The sequence below is a fragment of the Clinocottus analis genome, unplaced genomic scaffold, assembly GCF_023055335.1.
Source record: "Clinocottus analis isolate CAN_PGR_092001 unplaced genomic scaffold, fCliAna1.0.p SCAF_12, whole genome shotgun sequence".
Lineage (NCBI taxonomy): Eukaryota > Metazoa > Chordata > Actinopteri > Perciformes > Cottidae > Clinocottus > Clinocottus analis.
Window position 1 is genome coordinate 2351168 of NW_027175843.1, and position 18545 is coordinate 2369712.

The following is an 18545-nucleotide window of genomic DNA, read 5'->3' on the forward strand; positions in this document are numbered from 1 at the left end:
TGCTACGTTCAGTTGCTGCTCAGGGTTTGTAGTCGGCGTGAGGCCGTCAGTGGATATGTTGTCCTCAGCTGCGGTGCGTCTACGTTACAGCGTCCTGCAAAGTTTCCCTTGAAATATTTAGGCATAACAATATTGATGAAAGCCTTTCTTTCCAAATGTCATATTGATCATCCCAAAAGGAAATTGGACTCTTTTTTTTTTTTCAGGAACAAAATTCCGGTTTCTCCTTCAATGCCAGGAAAGGGTTGTTTTTTTTGGGCCTCGTCCCGATCGAGGGGATGTTTTGTACGCGAGCGCTTCAGCTCCCTCTCTTCACCTGTTTGGGCGCTGTCCATCACGAGGCTCTGAGATTCACAACCGCCTCGTAAAACCCTTGCACGACATTAAACTCTTTATTCTTCAAGTCAACCGGGCCGCCGTCATCCACGCGCCGAACTTTGCACTGCTTTTATGTTCAGCTATGAATCCTCCCTTGGACTGCTGCCCACTTGCTCCTCCGCGTGCAGATCCCGTAAACACACGCTGCCAAAGAGTCTACGCTCCGGCGCTCTTCATCGCCCTCTTCATCCCCTTTAGGCCGCACAGAATCTACAGCGAGATCCAAAGCGGTCCGGTATGATTTTAAAGTGGAAAAAGCTGCATGTGCGTAGTTTTAAACTACCCGCTTTGGCACTTTTTGTGCCTGTAACTTTGCGTAGTATTGCTGTTGTGCCTCCCTTGAGAATAAATTAGATTACTGTCTGTCTGAATAAAGGTTACATTAAGAAAAATGTAATAAAATACGGCGCGTGTGTGTGTGTTTACGTGTGTAAAGTGGTCTTCTCAGTCGGGAGCCAGCAGACCATCAGGGGGGATTTTTGATGGGCGGGAAACTATCGCAGTGAACTAATCAATACGACACATCCTGCTCAGAAAGTACGCTCTCATGGCACACACACACACACACAGACACACACTGATATGTACAGCGCACACGTTCACACACCCCACGAACACTTCTCAACCAATTTGTGACTCTCAGCAGAATGTGCGAAGGCAATGATTTGGTGTGTGAGAGGAAAGAGAGAGAGAGAGAAAAGGCCAGGCTTATCACAAAGCGATCGCTGCCCCGTGCATGTATATGACTGTTTGAGCACGCCTGTCTGCAGGTGTTGGAGTGTGCGTGTGCGCATAGCATTAGGATGTGTTGACGCACTGCAGTCTGGCGGTATAGTGCCTATTGTGGAGAAAGTGAGAGGCCTCATTAAAAATGCATGAAGCCCAGACATCAGCCACCGAGCAACGGCGGCCTCTCGGGATGGCCGAGGCTCTGAAAGCTCTCCAACGATGAGAGGTTGTGGGGAAGAAGGAGGGAGGGGGGGGGATGTGCATGTGTACATGTGTGCCGTGTGATGTCGATACTCCCGATGTGTGAAAATGATCTTTTAGCTCAGAAGCTCTGAGGACGTTTCGCTTTTGATTCTTAGTTCAGCGCAATGTCGTGAGCTAGGTTAGTTCATGAGATGTTTGAGGTAGCAGGAAGATGTAGTTGGGCATGAGTCAGACAAACACAGGACTTTCACCCAGGACGCCGCCGGTCGTGTCTCCTGTTTGAAGCCAAAAGTCAACGTTTACGTCAATGAATTCACGTCCGTAGCTTAAATAGCGTAACAAACGTCGTCTTTTAAACCCAAACTATGTTTCTTACCCAAACCTAACAAAGTAGCTTGTTGCATTTCTTTGCCTTGTTTTGTGTCACTTTACAAGTTTATAACGTGTTTAAAACTGCAACTGTAATACATTTGTTTGTCTCGAAACTAGTTTGAGTCTGTTTAGTTGTAGCTGAACATAATTTCATCGGCGACAAGGCCGCGAGGGCTCATGAGGGATGATCGAGAGGGATTATTGTCGCATGATACATTGTTTTTCAGGGAAATCCTACTCTCATTTTGCAATCACGATGTCGTTGTGTAACCCTCCGCAGCGGCAGGTCAGTCAGAGCGACGTCGGCTCACCTGCCGTGTCGAGCTGGATTTCGGGATACCACCGTGTCTTCTCTGATGCGTGACAAAAGCATCATTCTTACTTTGCTGATCCATCATTACAGCAGTCGCTGCGCACTGCCACGCTTTGTTGCGCGGCGTTTCAATCAACATCAATGTCAGCAGCACGAATCATCATGGCTGATTGAGGAGGTGTCTGCCCGTGTGTGTCTGTCTGTGTGTGTGTGTGTGGGCACGCGGTTGTGTGTTGGTGGGCGCCCACGTGGGCGCATATGCAAATGCAGCTGTAAGACAGCTGAATGCCTGTGCTTTACTGAGCGCTTGGCACCAGGGGAAAATGAAAAGACCAGGAGAATAATGACAGATTTCTAATTACAGAATCTAGCGTTCAGTGCTACTCAGCAGCAACTGTCTGGGGAAGGCAATCTGGGTGTAATTTCTGCTGATCAGGCCTGCCACACACTTAAGGGTCACGCTTTACGTGGGCCAAAAGAAGTATGCACACACACACACACACACACGTTTAAGCACATGCACGTGTTGGTGCAGGTGTATGTGCTGACTCTAGCTGTCATTTTTGTACACACACACACACACACACACACACAGACAAACACGGAATGTCTCACGCTTAAATTTCACAGCAAATTGTGGCGCGACAGCAAATTGCCCGGTTAATTTGTGAGTGCTGAAAGCATCAAGTAAGCGCCTGAAATGAATGCATTAGTCTGCCACAGAAACACACAAGAAATATCAGCTGTGTGGAAGGGCGCAACTGATCCGATAGACAGAGGAAGAGAGGAAGAGGTAGAGGTTGTGTCAGCAGCTATATGCCAAAGACAAAATTGACATTCGCTCTCGTTTTGGAACGAGCTTTGTCCGTTTGCCTCTTCGCCGAGCGCTTTGTGTAGGCGGGACGCTGGACTGATGGAGGCGGCAACAAAACACACAGGACTGCTGATCGTGTCCCGATTGAAACTAAAAGTGATCGTTTACGTATTGAAATTGCCGTCCTTAGCTAACGTAACATTACAAATGTGGTCATTTTTTAACCAGTCAGTTATGTAGAAAAGCTTGCACTAAAAATACTTATCAGTCATAACTGATACAACAGAATATAGTAGCTCATTTGAGGAAGGGCTACTGCAAGAAAAAGATAAAAAATGTATCTTTGTACTAAACACTAGACACTAGACAACGTATCGTAGAAGTCTGTTTCTGGCTGTGAATGTTAGCCTAGCGGTAGCTAACACTAGCAGCCAGCAACAAATACATAGATGTTGGTTTCTTTTGTTGCCCCCCAGGTGGGTTTTCGGGCTACTGTGGCTAGCAGCATAGCCACCGCTAGCAGCCTAGCTACTGTCCAAAGCAAGAACCAACTGTAAGAATGCCAATTTGAACTGCAAAACCCCTGAGCCCAGTGCTACCGCGGTGCCAGACTCCAGCAAGTAAAAGATGGAGCCTTCATGAGATCCTGACCCAGTGACAGACAGACGTGCGCGTGTGAAAGCGAGGATAACAGGGAAACAAGCTGAACGTCGAGGGTGTCATTATTTTATAGCCATTACACTGTGCAATCAGCATTTACATCATAATGATGAGATAATGCAGAAAGAAATGTGTATATTGCCACTTTAAGCTAATCAAGCTATCAGTGATTATTACTTGCTTGTGGAAATAAGAGAATATTTCCATTTGAAGGTAATGAAGGCCACTCTTTAGTGCCCTGCTGTGACAATAACACAGCAGACACGCCGGTGGCCTCGGAGACAATGTTCTGGGCCCGTCCTCATCCTCGTCTTCATCCAGATCGCTGTTTAGAATTTCTCAGCCGAGTGGGCTTTGTTGAAGGACATTAAAAAGACATGGGGTGACACCAGAAAGCTGCTCTGCAATCTTCAATGGATTCTTTTTTTCACCAAGCTGCTTCAGTGTACACTATGATAGCTTTAGCTTATAAGTTATTATTTTCCATTCAGGCTATTTTCAATGTTATCTAGAATAAATTACATATCTGAAAGCCAGAGAATGGTGTGTTTTTTTCTGTGTGCTGCAATTTCCCCTGCAACACAAAAATGTACTGCTTTGTTATCTACAATTGTGTCATTATTAATTGCTTCCTGCCATTATAAGAATACATCATCTGTCAATCAAGCCCTCCGTGGAGCTTGTGTCTTCTTGCAGAGTTAAATCCATTTGCTATTGTGTCAGATTGAATGTGCCAAAACCCAGTTTGAGCAGGATTACCATGCATGGTCCAACATCCAGACTGAGTGCAAGCTGTACTGTGTTTTTCCCTCGTCTACTTTTTAATCCCCGAACATGTCTGCAGCCCTCGCAGTCAAAAAGTCACTCTCGGGCGGGATGGCCTGCCTTGGCCTCACGTAGGCTCTGTCATTGGTACACCTTATTCATAAGGCAATCCTCGCTTTGTCTTTGCGTTCTCACTGTCCCGAATGCCAGAAGGGAAATGGGGAAAAAGGCTTTTGTGTACTCTGCTCCCTGAACATGGAGCATGTTGCTGAATGTTTTCAAGCTCAAAGAACTGACTGACAGCTTTTAAATCTAGGAAGAAAGAAACAGAGGATGGTTCCCAAAAATGTAAATGTTTCTGAAATTGACTGTTTTAACTTGTCTTGTTCTGTGTTTTCTGTCTGTGACTATGTGTTTTTTTTATGCTGCTGTATGTCTTGACCAGGTCTCTCTCAAAAAAAAGAGTTTATTTTTATTTTTATTGGTAGTAGGCATCAATCAGCCATTTACAGATGTTTTCAGACAATTGACATTTTGGTGATGCTCATATTACACACATATTGAACAAGGGGTGAAAAACAGAATAAACAACAAAAGAAACGGACTGAAAATAAGAAGAAAAAGAAAAACAATGTATAAACTAGGGAGTAATCTGTTCTCTATTGTACATTCATTGATTTATGAAAATAAATTCAGGTGTATGGGGTAAGGTTTGTGGTTGACCGCTGCGGTTATCTTCTCCATGTTGTAAATGTCCATTGTGATGTCCACCCATGTATTCAAAGTGTGAAAAATAGATTTGTAATGTCAATGGGACTCTCCTGGTTAAATAAAGGTTTAAAAACAGACACGCAAGTCTCTCAGGATACAGACGCTGTCGTTTTCTTTCACACTTCCGCTCTCGTTTATCTGAGATCTCGTAGATAATAAATAGAAATGCCGGGCGGCTGGACTAATGTGATTTCTCGCTCTCCGCAGGTGTGTTTGCAACATCGACTGTTCCCACATCAGCTTCAACCCGGTGTGCGCCTCGGACGGTCGATCCTATGACAACCCCTGCCAGGTGAAGGAGGCGTCCTGTCAGAAGCAGGAACGCATCGAGGTCAAGTACCTGGGCCACTGCCAAGGTCAGACCCACAAACACACACACACACACACACACAAACACACACAGCAGAAGCCGTGAGGCTAACGCAGAGGAGGCGGCGTGCAGGGCGCGGTCCTCCATCCCTCCTTCCAGCTGCAGCCACATTTTTAAATTCCAAGATATTTTGCACTCAATCATATTTTGGAATAGTGTGCAAAGATAATCCCCAAATCCCACATAGCCTTCTCCGCTATGTATATTGATAATTTTTTACTGCATGATAATCCCCGGTTTTAAGTGCAGTGTATTTTATTCGGGTGCGGTATTTGTTTGTAACGGTCCCAGGGATAAAGTTTTTTTATTTTTTATTATTAATCTCTGTGGTTAAATCCATAAAGCGAGTTGTATCGCTAATCCACGTGGGCAGAAGACAAAGGCGCTTCGGGATAGTTCTTTTGCAGGAGCTTTTTGTACATTTTATTTCATTTAAAGGTACGATCTACCAACTTTAATTTGTCCTTAGTTTGAACTCACTTTGCTTTACGCAACCACAAGATCCGGCAGCAGTTATCAAAAGAGAAAAAGAGAGAAAGAGAGTAAAGAGGGGGGGGGGGGGGCTCAACTCAATTGTTCGGGGCTTTTATTGTGTATGGCCACGTTTGATTGGCCCCGCATCCACCGAGGACCAACAGGACAATTGATCGAGATGTTGGAACCGAGATGAAGGCTTTTGAGGAGTAATGGGCAGTAACGTAATCAGGGCTAACCAGCTCTGGAACACAAAGAGAAATCTGTATTCCCCCATGTCGCACCCTTCGGGTCGGACCACCCCGATCGATCCCATCACGGCTCCCTGCGTTCTGTTTCAATCAGGGGAAAAAAGGTGGAGAGCGAAGCAAAATGTCAAGAAACCCAGGGATTTGGACCCGTGATGAAATAGACCTCAAAGTTTAGATTGATGGTTTACGCTCTTTCCCCGAGTGACACATGTCATATTACAGGGAAACACTTTCACATTTTATTTTCATTTTTCTGGAAATAGTCTGGCTTCCTGCTGCAGCGCAAAATCGAATAAGCCTGTAGCGTTTTATACTTTTTTTTGGCACCAGATGCTCATGAATTGAAGTGTAGTATTATGAAGACCTCAAGTTGTCACCAATGTGTGAAGCAAGGACAAATTAATCCGGTGAAAACTGTTCAACCAGACCTCCTTTTCCCTGTGTTTGAGCAAAGTCTTGGGGAAAAAATGTATATCTGAAAAAAAAAAAAACACTTTGAAAAGATATTTTGATCATAACTATAAACATCCAGCATGATATGAGCCAGATTCCCCAAAAATGCCTCCTGGAGCGGTCAATAAGACACCTTTTTGGAAAGATTAGGACATAAAGAATCTTGATCTGCAACAAAAATCACTATAAAACAAAGCATCGGCCTGTTAGGAAGGAGTTTCAGTCCAAAAACTGTGTCGTTTGGTTAAAAAATTGAAAAAAATGATGTTTTTTATGCCAAAAGATTGTCTGAATGGGGCATGGTGGAATTTAAAATTGTAGCGGGAGGATTTTAGCGCACGATTTCCAAAACATTAAAGGAGGATGAGATGAAAAGGAACATTTTTCTTAAGTGGATGTCATACTACATACATGACTCAAGGTTCTAATCTCACGGGAAAACGCTGCTTTGTTTCTTCACTCTTCACTTCCACTCCTGACAGTTTTTTTCCAACAGGCAATAAAAAAAAAAGGTAAATAAAGAAGAGAGAAGAAAGAAAGAAAAACGGAAATAATTGCATCACAAACCTGGGAAATAACTTTCACAGACTCAGATTGAGGGGAATAAATTCACGGGCCACTGGAAGAAATCAATTGCAATAAAATGATCGTGATTGGAAGGAGATTTTGTCTCGCTGTCGTGAAAAAGAGGAATTCAATGCGGCGTCAATAAGGCGGGCGGAGAATGCGTCATTCCTCTGATCCTTTTCCACTCAGTAGAAATACTTCAGGGGTGACGCTGTCGCATACGTACGCGTTAACGAGACAGGTGCGCTCGCCGGGTGAACCCTTTGTCGGAGATTGTGATTCACCTTCGGCTCTCACCGTCAGTGTGTGGAAGTGTGGAAGCCGTAATGGAGGAGGAAGAGGAGGAGGAGGAGGAGGGAGGCTGGTGACCTGTTATCAGCTCAAATGTGTTTTTTTTCTGGCCCCTTCCAGGTGACATCAAAGGCGGAGACGGACACTTCGCACGGACCGACCTCACAGGTGAGTGTGTGGGCGGGTCTCCAAAATAACACGCGCTGCCACTCAAAGCTGTATTAGTCCTCCTGACGGCCTTCAGACTTCACACTGCCACCATTTCTTTTTATTTTTTTTACTCCCGCTTGCTTTTTTGAAATGTGTCTTTCTTGTACGGCTTGAAGGATTCATGGCTTGTGTGTGTGTGTGTGTGTGTGTGTGTGTGTGTGTGTTTGTTTATGCAGTTGAGGAAAAAGAGGATCCGAGGAACGAGCTGGCCCGCGGCCTCTCCATCCCCTGTCCGGATCACTACAAAAACTACTGCGTCCACGGGGAGTGCCAGTTCCCGAGCATCCTGGCTCAGCCCTCGTGCAGGTACACACACACACACAGACACACACACACACACACACACACAGCGGTGCTATCCTTTATTCTGTGTGTGCTTGGGGGATGGAAATATGCCACGAAATTTTGCGGACAAGTTCAGAACAGTCCTCAAAAGCCTAAAACACCAAACACTATTTTCTAATTCTGGTTTGATTTTAGCACAATGCCTGAAGTCCGAGTTATTGATTATCCATTCACACAGTTAAATGGGCTTTTAATAGCTAGCGATCCATAAGGCTATATGTGTGTAGTGGCTAATTATGGGCAACAGTGTGTGGGTTCTTATGTAGTGGTTACACTATATGAATTGTAGCTATTGTTGGCAACAATTTTTCTACATTACAAATAGGGTTGGGGGAAAAATCGATACAGAAAAGTATTGCGATATTTTGCGTGGCGATATTGTATCGATACACGAAAGCCACGTATCAATCTTTTATTTAATCAATTCAAAAACTTTTGGGTCCTAGAATAATAACATCAATGTATTTTTTGCTGACAAAGTTTTCCTTTGGGGACAATTTGCGGTTGAAAAAAAGGTAAGATATCGCAATACTCAATGTATCGTGATAATATCGTATCGGGACTTAAGTACCGTGACACTATTGTACAGTAAGACTTCTGGTGATTCCCACCCCTAATCATAACTGTGTGTTATGGCTATAAATATATCCAACGTATCAGTAAGAGGATTCAGAACCGGCAAATTTTGATGAGTCGGTCCCTCCCTCCACTGCGGCCAAAAAAAAGACAGCGTGTAATACAAGATGGCTCGTCGGTTGTAAAAATGTAGCACCAGGAAGAGAGTCCTGGAGCTTGTTGATTTCCTCAATCTGTCTGGTGTGTCGTGCCAGAAAGAGGGGAAGTAGTCGAGATCTTGACCAGTCGAATATGCTTCAGCGCCTCAAAAGAAAAAAATCCCACGCTGGAGTTTCCTTTTCCACGCACATCAAGATGCTGTTTCACAAGTTTTCTTTTAATTTCGCTGATGATTAAATCTCGACAGCCCACTCTTTGTTGCACCATCATCCGTCTGCCAATGATAATACTTGGCTGTTAGCGCGCCGCCGCCGCCACCGCTGTCACCGTCACGGATGACTGGCACCTCGAGTGTGTCATCGCCGCGATCCCAGAAGCTAGGAAATATTTCAGGATTGATCGCAGCGGCAGCACACGAAAAAGTAACTATAAAAAGCATTTCAATTGTAAGCGATATCACAATCCAGTCGTAGAAAAGCTCAGCGCTAACCTGCGCTACCATAAACACACAATGGAGGAAATGACGCGTGACTTTTGAGCATCTTTCAGCTTGTTTTGGTTCACTCGCTGATAATATTCACAAATCATTTTGTATGCTCGGCCATCATTTCTGGTTTGGTTTCGACTTCTCACCAAACTGAGCCGCGATGGGCACGTACGGTTCGATGGGGTGTGAGGTGTGAGGCGTGTGTGTGTTGTGAGACGTTATTGAACCAGCGCGCCTCAGACAGCTTGTCTGTAATAATCCCTCACTGCAGTTTAGCCCCAAAGTCTGTGAACTGTGATGGAGGCTCACCTTGACGAGGAGCGAGAACAAAACTACGAAAGTCAGAGAAAGAAGAACTCTCTTGAGTTTGACTCGATCTGAGGGGGCTCGGTCAGACTTCCCTGTTTTTTTGGGGTGATCTCCCAGATTGTGCGAACCAAACCGATACGAATGCCGTGCGGCAAAAACATCCTCGACCTTGGAGGGTTTGCGGTCGTATTTTGGCCTCGTGAGCTTTGGAAGAAATGCAGAAACACTTCAAGTGCACACAGGCAACAGGCTGCACACGTACGTATCCACCTCAGCACACCAGATAGACCTGAACACAAGCAGCCCAGACATTTACATAAAGGTACAATGAGGAATGGCACACACACACTCACACACACACACACACACATGGTGAATGCACGTGTGTGCAGCTCAGCTCTGCATCTTTCACAGCCTGATAGCGGTGGCAGCCAGGGGGTGTTGGTATCGCTCTCTCTCTCTATCGCTCGCTCCTTTTCTCTCCAACGTCGCTTGTTCCCAGCTCACCCAGCCAGACGCTCCTCATGCATATAGAGCAGGAGGAGAGAGAGAGAGAGATGGTGAAAAGGTCTCTGCTGCCCCCTGCTGGCCACTGGGGAGGAGAGAAGGAAGGAAAAAAGCTCTGAGGTTGTGTCCTAATGAGGAGGGAAGCACAGTGGTCTCTATGTGGAAACACCCGGAACAAGGTTGCAATGTTCATCTTACCCGGTGTCAGGTCGCAGGGAGAGGGAATGTGAAGAGGACTGTGTGTGTGTGTCTGTGTGTGTGTGTGTGTGTGTGTGTGTGTGTGTGTGTGTGTGTGTGTGTGTGTGTGACAGTACCAAACAAGGATCTGCAGGTGTTGGTGGGTAACAACCTCCCCAGAGAGAGGCCAGCAGAGAAAGAAGGGGAGATGGAGAGAGGAAGAGACATTAAAAGGAGGAACCATTTTAGCTCCTCTCTGAGGACAAAACTCATCTCCATTAGTCTCTTTCTCTCTCCCTCTCCCTCTCTCTGTCTTTGTCTGTGTGTGTGTGTTTGTGTGTTTCTCGACCACGGCCCCACTAAGAGGGCAAAATCTGAAGTTACGTCATTTTCATTGACGCCTCACGTCCTTTTTTTTGCCCCCAAATCCCTTTTCTGAAACACCTGAATTGCGGTTTTCGCAGTCGTAACGGTGATCAGACCCGGCAAACTGTCTCATCCAATCACTACTCTGCGACCACAAAGACGCGTAAACCAACACAGCGCGTCGCCACCGCCACCGCCGCCGCCGCCGGTTTTTCCAGCGGCCATTCCCCCATTTACCACCATGTGACTTCAGACTACTGTAACTCCAGCCTGAGTGTGGACAGAGCGGCGAAAAACAAAAAGAAAACGATGATGAACATACTCACACTCCCCCAAACACACACACACACACCTTCCCTTGCTTACTGCAAGCCGTTATCGGTCGTCTTCATCCAAACGGTCGCAGCAAAGAATGAGCTCACAGCGACGCATTGTTCCACCGCCACGTCTTCACCAAAACACGCACCGATGTCTCAATTAGAAGAAACGCAAGAATAATGAACCTGTCGTCTCTGTCTCTGTCTCTCTCTCTTTCCATCTCACTTTGTGTGTGTGTGTGTGTGTGTGTGTGTGTGTGTATGTGTGTATTCCCAGCTGTCACTCAGGTTTCAGAGGCCCCCAGTGTGACATCAAAGAGTACAACGTGCTCTACGTGGTGCCCGGCTCTGGCAAACTGCACTATGTCCTCATCGCCTCGATCATCGGAGCACTGCAGGTGGTCATCATCTGCGTGGTGGTGCTCTGCATTACCAGGTGAGTCAGGCCCTCACACACACACGCACACGCACACACACACTCTCAAACATTCAAACACAGACTACTAATGAGCCTGGCAGCAGTATTTTCCATGCGGTCTGTGTTTGGCAGTCACGAGGGGGGCTGTGGAGCCTGGAGGAAACAGCTGAAAGGTCACCTTGCTTACACCACAGAGAGAAAGTACCATCACACACTCCTTATGGACGTACACACACACACACACACACACACACACACACTAGAAAACATGCAGCCTGTCTCGTACAAGCAAAGATACACAGAGATATCGGTGTAGGCATACAAACTTGTGTTTGAACAGACGCTTTGTATTCACAGTAAAGGCTCACACACACACACACACACACACACACACACACACACACACACACATATATATATATATATATATATATATATATATATATATATATATATATATATATATATATATATATATATATATATATATATATAGAGTCTGCCTCTGCCTGACCTAAGCAATTTATGACATTTAATAAAAGATTTTTTAAAGGGTTTTTGGTCGAGACAAAACTGCTCCTCTGAGCAAAGCAGGGGAGGAGGACGAGGGACAGAGCGAGAGAGCGAGTGGTTGTAAAGCGGCACAGGGAGGAGGAGGAGGAGGAGGAGGGTAAGGGGAGAAGACGAAGAGGAGAGGAGAGAATTACAACACTGAACGCAGACACTGTTCAATCAGTGCGTCCGGCTGCTGCGTCATTTTCATTTCGAAGCATAAAAACACACTCGTCACTTGTCATATCCATTATGTTTAAGTACGTTTAAGTACTTTTATACACTTTGCTTTTTAAATTGCATCTGTATGTTCAATATTCTTCTTACTCTTCTTATTCATTTTTATTTTTGTTTCATTACCGCTTTACTGTTTATTACTTGATTTTTATCTTTATTTACTTGTGACCAATGCTGCTATAATTTCCTCACTGAGGGATTAATAAAGGATTATCTTATTTTATCTTATCTTCAGTCTTTTCAAGTGTTGTATTTGACAACTTCATCAGATTAGACAGCAGCCTCCTGGGTGAAAACACCTTTTTGTTGGTTGTAGTTCGACCCGTCCACCTCATGCGAGGGTTTCGTTTGCGGCCTTTTCTACTTCCTGGTTCAGGAGCGTCGTGTGAGAGCAGCCAGTCTATTGCTGCGTTTGGGATCTGGTGACCGCGGAGGCCGCTCGAGTCTCGTAAACGGCTCCTTGTGTCGCTCAAGAAGCCGCTCTGCGACAGGAGACGGGTCCACGCTGCGGTCATGAAGCGTTGGACCTGGTCCAACACTCGGGTCAGCTGTGGCGTTTTAAATAATGTGCTCCACCGGTACCGAGCGCCCAAAGCGTGCCAAGAAACGATCCCCCGCATCATTACACCGGCCCGGCCTGCACCGTCAATACTCAGCAGGATGGATTTCGTACTTCCAAACCCTGAACCCAACCCACCGCTCACTGGACATCTTCTCTTTTTCGGACCATTAGAGATGTTGGTTGTGCGTGAAAATCCCAGTAGATGAGCAGTTTCTGAAATACTCAAATAGCCATTAGAAACCCCTTTCCTCGCCCAATCCGATGCCCTCGTCCACGCGCCTGGATGCACTGAGTTGCCGATCACACGCGGCGTTAAAGAGCATCAGAGCGGGTTGAACCTCGTGAGCGTGTGACCCGTCTCTTTTCATTCGGGCAGACCGAGCTGGAGTTTCATGAAACGCTGCTGGGGAATGTTTGAGGGTCGTGAAAGACTCGACGTTCACAAACAGGTTGGAGAGAGAAAAAGGTGGAGGACATCGTGTCGCACGTTGGGAAAGATGTTGCTGGAAGGGAATTCTGTGCCAGAGGCTAAAACTTTAAGCACCGCTCTGAGAAAGGATTTTGATCTAAATTCAATGTCTGTGTTTATTTACGGTTAAAAAAATCAAACATCAAGAACTTGCAATGCCGTAAAGAAACATTGCCTTTTAGTCTTTTTAGTAAAAAAGCTATAATCTTATAAGTCATAAAAAAAACACTAAACTTGATATTAAGAAGGACGAGTGCAGAGCATTGTGGGTTTTTCCTAAACTACCACTAATTATAGAAGCACAATAACCACTACCTTCCAAATAATATTGTGTGTGTGTGTGCGTGGGTGTGTGTGTGTGTGATTCATTGTGTGAAATCAAAAGTAGGCCATTATTTGAACAAGAGTACATTCTGGACAGTTTTGAGGGACTATTTTTAGCTGCGTACTAACACACATGTGATGCACTCGTGAGAAGACGTCACCCTGAAACACACAGCAAGGCTCATTGTAGTGACGCGTCTCCCAGAGCAACAGTGTGGCTCAGAGGAAACGAGGACGCTCGCCAAGTGATGCAGGCTTTGCTCTTTTCATCGGGTGTTGCTGACAGTCAGAGAAACACTTCCAACCTCGCCCTTTTTAAAGAAATTATTTCAGGACTATACAAATATCGGCATCAGAATGTGTGGCGTGGCTGACCACGGCCTGTATCTCCTCGCTCACCTTCTTCTTCTTCTTCTTCTCCTGCACAGGAAGTGCCCGCGGACCAACAGGATCAACCGGCAGAAGCAGAACAATGTCCACTTCAGTACAGAGAACACCATGCGCGCCTCCACGCGGCTCATCTGAGCCCGGAAACACCGGACAGACTCCACCTTCCACTTTACGGAGCGCTGTGGTCGTTAGATGTCGCCCTCCCCTCCTCCTCCTCCTCCTCCCCCTCCCTCCTCTTGTAGGCCAACCCCTTGAAAATTAGGATCTGTCCTCCCCCCCACCTCCCATCCTCACTCCTCGCCCTGTCTCCCAGTATGAACTCTAAGGATGCTCAAGGGAGGATGGCCAAGCGGAGAGCCAGAGATCAACCCCCCACCCCTCCCCACCCACCCTCCTCCCACCTCCACCCTCAGGTGCAGCTGTGTCTCCCTGCACCGTGTCACCTCCCCCCCGCCCCCCTCCACGGTTGTTGTTTTTTCAGAAAAACTGAACTCTGAGGTGTTGTGGGGGGCGGGGCAACGAGGATACTGAATGTGTGTGAGGGGGGGTGTATTAGATGTGTGAGCTTTGGTAGAGGCGGGCTAGCCGGTGTCTGTCGTTTTCTTGATGAGGGGTCAAAGCAAAGCGGGGTAGCACAAAGCAGGGTGCCGGGCTTTAGATGAGGTGCGTGTTGTTCGGTCCGGGGTGGGGTGGGGTGGGGGGGGTTTGGGTGGGGGTAGGGGGGTGGGGGGGCTACACGTGATGCCTTTGCACCTTGTGTTATAGGAGACCTTTGACAGGGGGCACAATGTTATTATAGAGCTCTCTGTTGGGTTGTGACGATGACGTCGGCTTCTGTATCTTGGGTTCTATTTCCAATAGTTATTACTACATTGTCTTGATGGGGTCATTTTTCTGTAAATGTAAATAAATAATTTATATCACGAAATGTAACATGCCGTGTCGCTCTTTGTTTGTGGCGCCAGTTTATTTTACAACGACCAGGCAATAATGTCGTTAGTTCATGTTATTATCACAATCATGTATTTGGCTAGAATATAACAATATAGCATTAATATAACATTCTCTGCATTTGCTTTTTTTTATGATGATGAAATATGTATATGAGGGGGTATCTATTGCTACCTTTTTGGGAAACATACAGAGAGAAATGTCAATACTGGTCGGGTGTAATGAGTTGCAGGTGTCCGCGGCCGCTAGGTGGTGCTGTGCAGCAGCGCCTCCACAACACAACCGGCTGCAGCCGTGAATGTAACGTGAGCGGAAATAGGATCGACGCAGTTCATCATCCGACCATGAACACAATGGAAACTGTGTGATTCGTTTTTCAGCACGATTTTTGAGCGAAACCTCTCACTGAAGTTGTCGTGGCCGAGTGGTTAAGGCGATGGACTAGAAATCCATTGGGATCTTCCCGCGCAGGTTCGAATCCTGCCGACAACGTTCACTTTTTCAATTTGGGGAAAAAACTATGTAATTCATTGGTGAGCTACAGCATTGACACAGTAATACTTACCATGTACCTCAGAATGTCGTCATTGACGCTAGAAGTACTTTATTTGAGAAATCTTCATGTATCACTGATTATTTTGGGGATTTGTGCACAAGACCCCATGTCACCCATCAGTGCTAATCCGAGGATGGACCGTTGTTTAAACACAAAAACAAGCTCCTACTTTTGAGATTAAATATTCAAAACTGAGGTACAGAACAGCCTTTGACTCGTAGTGGAGAAATGTATTTAAATCTATTCCCAACATTAGTTTACTGCTCCGTGTTTACATTTTATGTTACTATTGTACTTTCTACTCCACTACATTTTATTTGACAGCAAGTTGACAGTTTCTGGTTTTGCAATCAAAAAGTGCTGTATTGTAAAAGTATAACAACATTATTTATATATATATATTTTAATCCATATGTTTTTACATTAGAATGACGTTAAAATATCATTGCAACTCTAACATTGAGCTCATAATGCAACCTCCGTTATGTCCTTCAGAATAATGACTGTTTTCATTTTTTCACCACTACTTTATTAATAAAGCCACCTGAGAATGAGTTGACATATTATAATTTAGCCTCAAGGCCACAAATACCACCAGCATTCCTCAAGATTTCATGCTTCTTTTCTTTTTTTTTTGACATCACTGTCGCATTACTGTTAAAAACTCCAAAGGACTCGTCTGTGAAGGGAAGAGATCATAGTTCATATATGAGGCTCTTAGATGGAAGTGTGCTCAGGGTCAGTTAGGGTTCATTCTGGCAGACTTTAAAATGTTCCCAGCGTTTGTTTTTTAAATGCACCTGGGGGCATACAGTGAAGGCGTGTCTGTTTGTCTGAAGGGCCGTCTGTCATTAACCTCAAACACTTCATCACATCAACCTGGCTTTGTCAACTTCACCACAGAAACATCCTGCAACGATGCATTCACAACGTTGCATGAATAAGAAAGTTTAATAAGCAACCGTGTGAGAAATCTTTAACTCTTAAACCATCTTCAGGAGGTGAAACCCACAGTGGAGAATGTCCCGCAGTCTTTAAGCTTCTTCTTCCTGAAAATGAGTTAAGGCGTCATACAGCTCACTGCTTAAAAACACAAATAAATAAGCAGTATCTGTGGAGGTTAACTAGTCTGCCGCCGGGCACAGGACAACATCTGAACATCACGGCCGTTTTTTTTCAGCTATTTTCAGCTATTTGTACAATTCAAATTTTTTTTTTCATTCGAGAGCATGGACTGCTTTGTTACATGGGTCACGCCCTGTTTGTATGCACATCTATGTGAACGCACATCTGTGTGTGTCTGCGCTGCAGCCCAGCGGACCCAGTCAGTGTAATCCTTTAAGTTTCCTGTCTTCTCCTGCTGGTTTGTGCTCAAATCCAGCGGGCCTGAGGCCAGGGAGGAGCACCGAGGACGTTTCTGGTGAATGCCCGAGCATATCTGCTCTCATCTCAGGTCAAGGAATGTGGTGAATGCTGTCATTAGTGGACAGCAATGACACGCTGATTTCACTTTTACTTACTGAAAAAGGTTTGCGCCACATATGTGGAATTCTCCGGTAATTACCTCAGACTGTCAGCGGGGCCACTAGCGGCTCAAACATAGGAAACCTCACCTCCTTGACAGGAAGTGAAAGAAGACATTCGTCACATGTGGACAGCAAGTGATATGATATTAATTCCTCCCATCTGTGGGTGTCCCGTTTGCCACTATTACCTGTTGGAACAGACTGAATGCAGGTTGATTGAGTACAGGTTTAGCTCCAGTGACAGCTTATAAGAGGAGGCACAAACTGCACCGGTGATGAGTGTTTGATGCGACTTGAAATAAAATGTTATGTCTATTTTAGATCAAATTACAACAGGAAATTGCTGCCAACGGTCCGATGACAATTCAAAGTGGCGCTCCCGTCCAAAGTCCAAAGGTTTAACTGCACACCTCCTATCTGGGGGACTCCAGGGTCAGTGAGCCAATGGGAAGACAGGAGGGTCCCCTGGTTTGAGTCGGGTCACTTTCTAGCACAAAAACAAAGCACTTCAACAGTTTATCTTCATTACTATGTTTTATCAGTGTATAAATTCTTATACAAACTTATACAAACTTAGAAACTTATTGTTTTGAATGAGCTGTGTATATTTACAGAGGGAGAGGGTCCTCTTCCCGGAGTCCGCCATGTTTCTACAGTAGCCCAGAAAGGACAAACTCCGGCGTTTCCACCTTACCAGGAGGCCTCTGTAGGCTGTGGTTTACAGCGGGTGACTGGCCCCGCTGATGGAATAATCCATTCATTCGTTGTGTGCAACCGGTGACACATTGTCAACGTGAAAATAAATTATTTAAGAGCATTATACAAGTTATTGTAAGGAGTTATATGTATCTGAATAAACCGTTAGCTTACCTCCTCCCGCTCTAGTCTCATGTTACTCCACCAACCCCACACTTACGGCACAAGGTTAGGCACAGAGGTGCCTTTTACAGGATTAGATGTGTTGTGAATGTTTAGCCTGCGTCTCGACTGAATGCACAGGTGGAAAAAAAAGAGGAGTAAAAGTGTGTCCGTGCATCGTGATTGGTCTCAGATGACCCGGAGGTTAAGTCTTGGTGGACAAAGACTTTAAAAAAGGACGGATACACCTACACTTGACAACCAGTGCACACCCAGGATCCCGGCCCCACAGCGCCTGCAACAGATCGGCACTCAGCTTTGGAATTTGACACTTATCTTAGAAATGCACAATTCCAGCGCTGGCTGCGTACCGCTTCAGACGGCGTGTTTGAACGCGCGGGCTTGGCTCTCCGAGGCATTCGAATGTGAATAATAGTACATACCACTGAATAATAAAATGCCCTCTCCTTGATAGCTCCATCAGGGGAAATTACCAGCGGCGTGGTGGGGAGACGTGCGGGTGAGGAATGAAATCGCAGCACAATCAAACCGTTTTTCAAAACCGTGAGCTGTCTCGCAGAAAATCCGCGCTGGGGGGATCCGTCGTGCCAGGAGAGCCTTTCGCATCGATTTTACAATCAACAAACTGCACCTCAACTCCTCTGGCAGAGAAGGATTGGCCCTTTGGTTCAAAGACGGATGGTGTTGGACACAAGAAAACATGTACACTTACACAAACAAACACACACACACACACATTCCCCCACGTTCTATGTGAATAAAGCTGGGTCCATTAGCTTCGGAAATTGATAGCATCCCAGAACTCTCACACAGGAA

General features: G+C 45.6%; 1 protein-coding gene and 1 non-coding gene across 2 annotated transcripts in view; both read left to right on the forward strand.

Moving 5' to 3' along the window:
- tmeff2a (transmembrane protein with EGF-like and two follistatin-like domains 2a) overlaps positions 1 to 14737 on the forward strand; it is a 96526-nt gene extending 81789 nt beyond the window's left edge. Inside the window, exons 6-10 of the mRNA XM_068572700.1 lie at positions 5214 to 5362; positions 7533 to 7580; positions 7799 to 7928; positions 11143 to 11301; positions 13856 to 14737. Coding sequence (XP_068428801.1) covers positions 5214 to 5362; positions 7533 to 7580; positions 7799 to 7928; positions 11143 to 11301; positions 13856 to 13952 — 583 coding nt within the window. The 3' untranslated portion in view covers positions 13953 to 14737. The remainder of the gene's footprint in view (positions 1 to 5213; positions 5363 to 7532; positions 7581 to 7798; positions 7929 to 11142; positions 11302 to 13855) is intronic.
- Positions 14738 to 15178: 441 nt separating this feature from the next.
- trnas-aga (transfer RNA serine (anticodon AGA)) lies at positions 15179 to 15260 on the forward strand. Its single transcript has one exon. It is a non-coding gene; the product is annotated as a tRNA-Ser (tRNA).
- The last annotated feature ends 3285 nt before the right edge of the window (positions 15261 to 18545 follow it).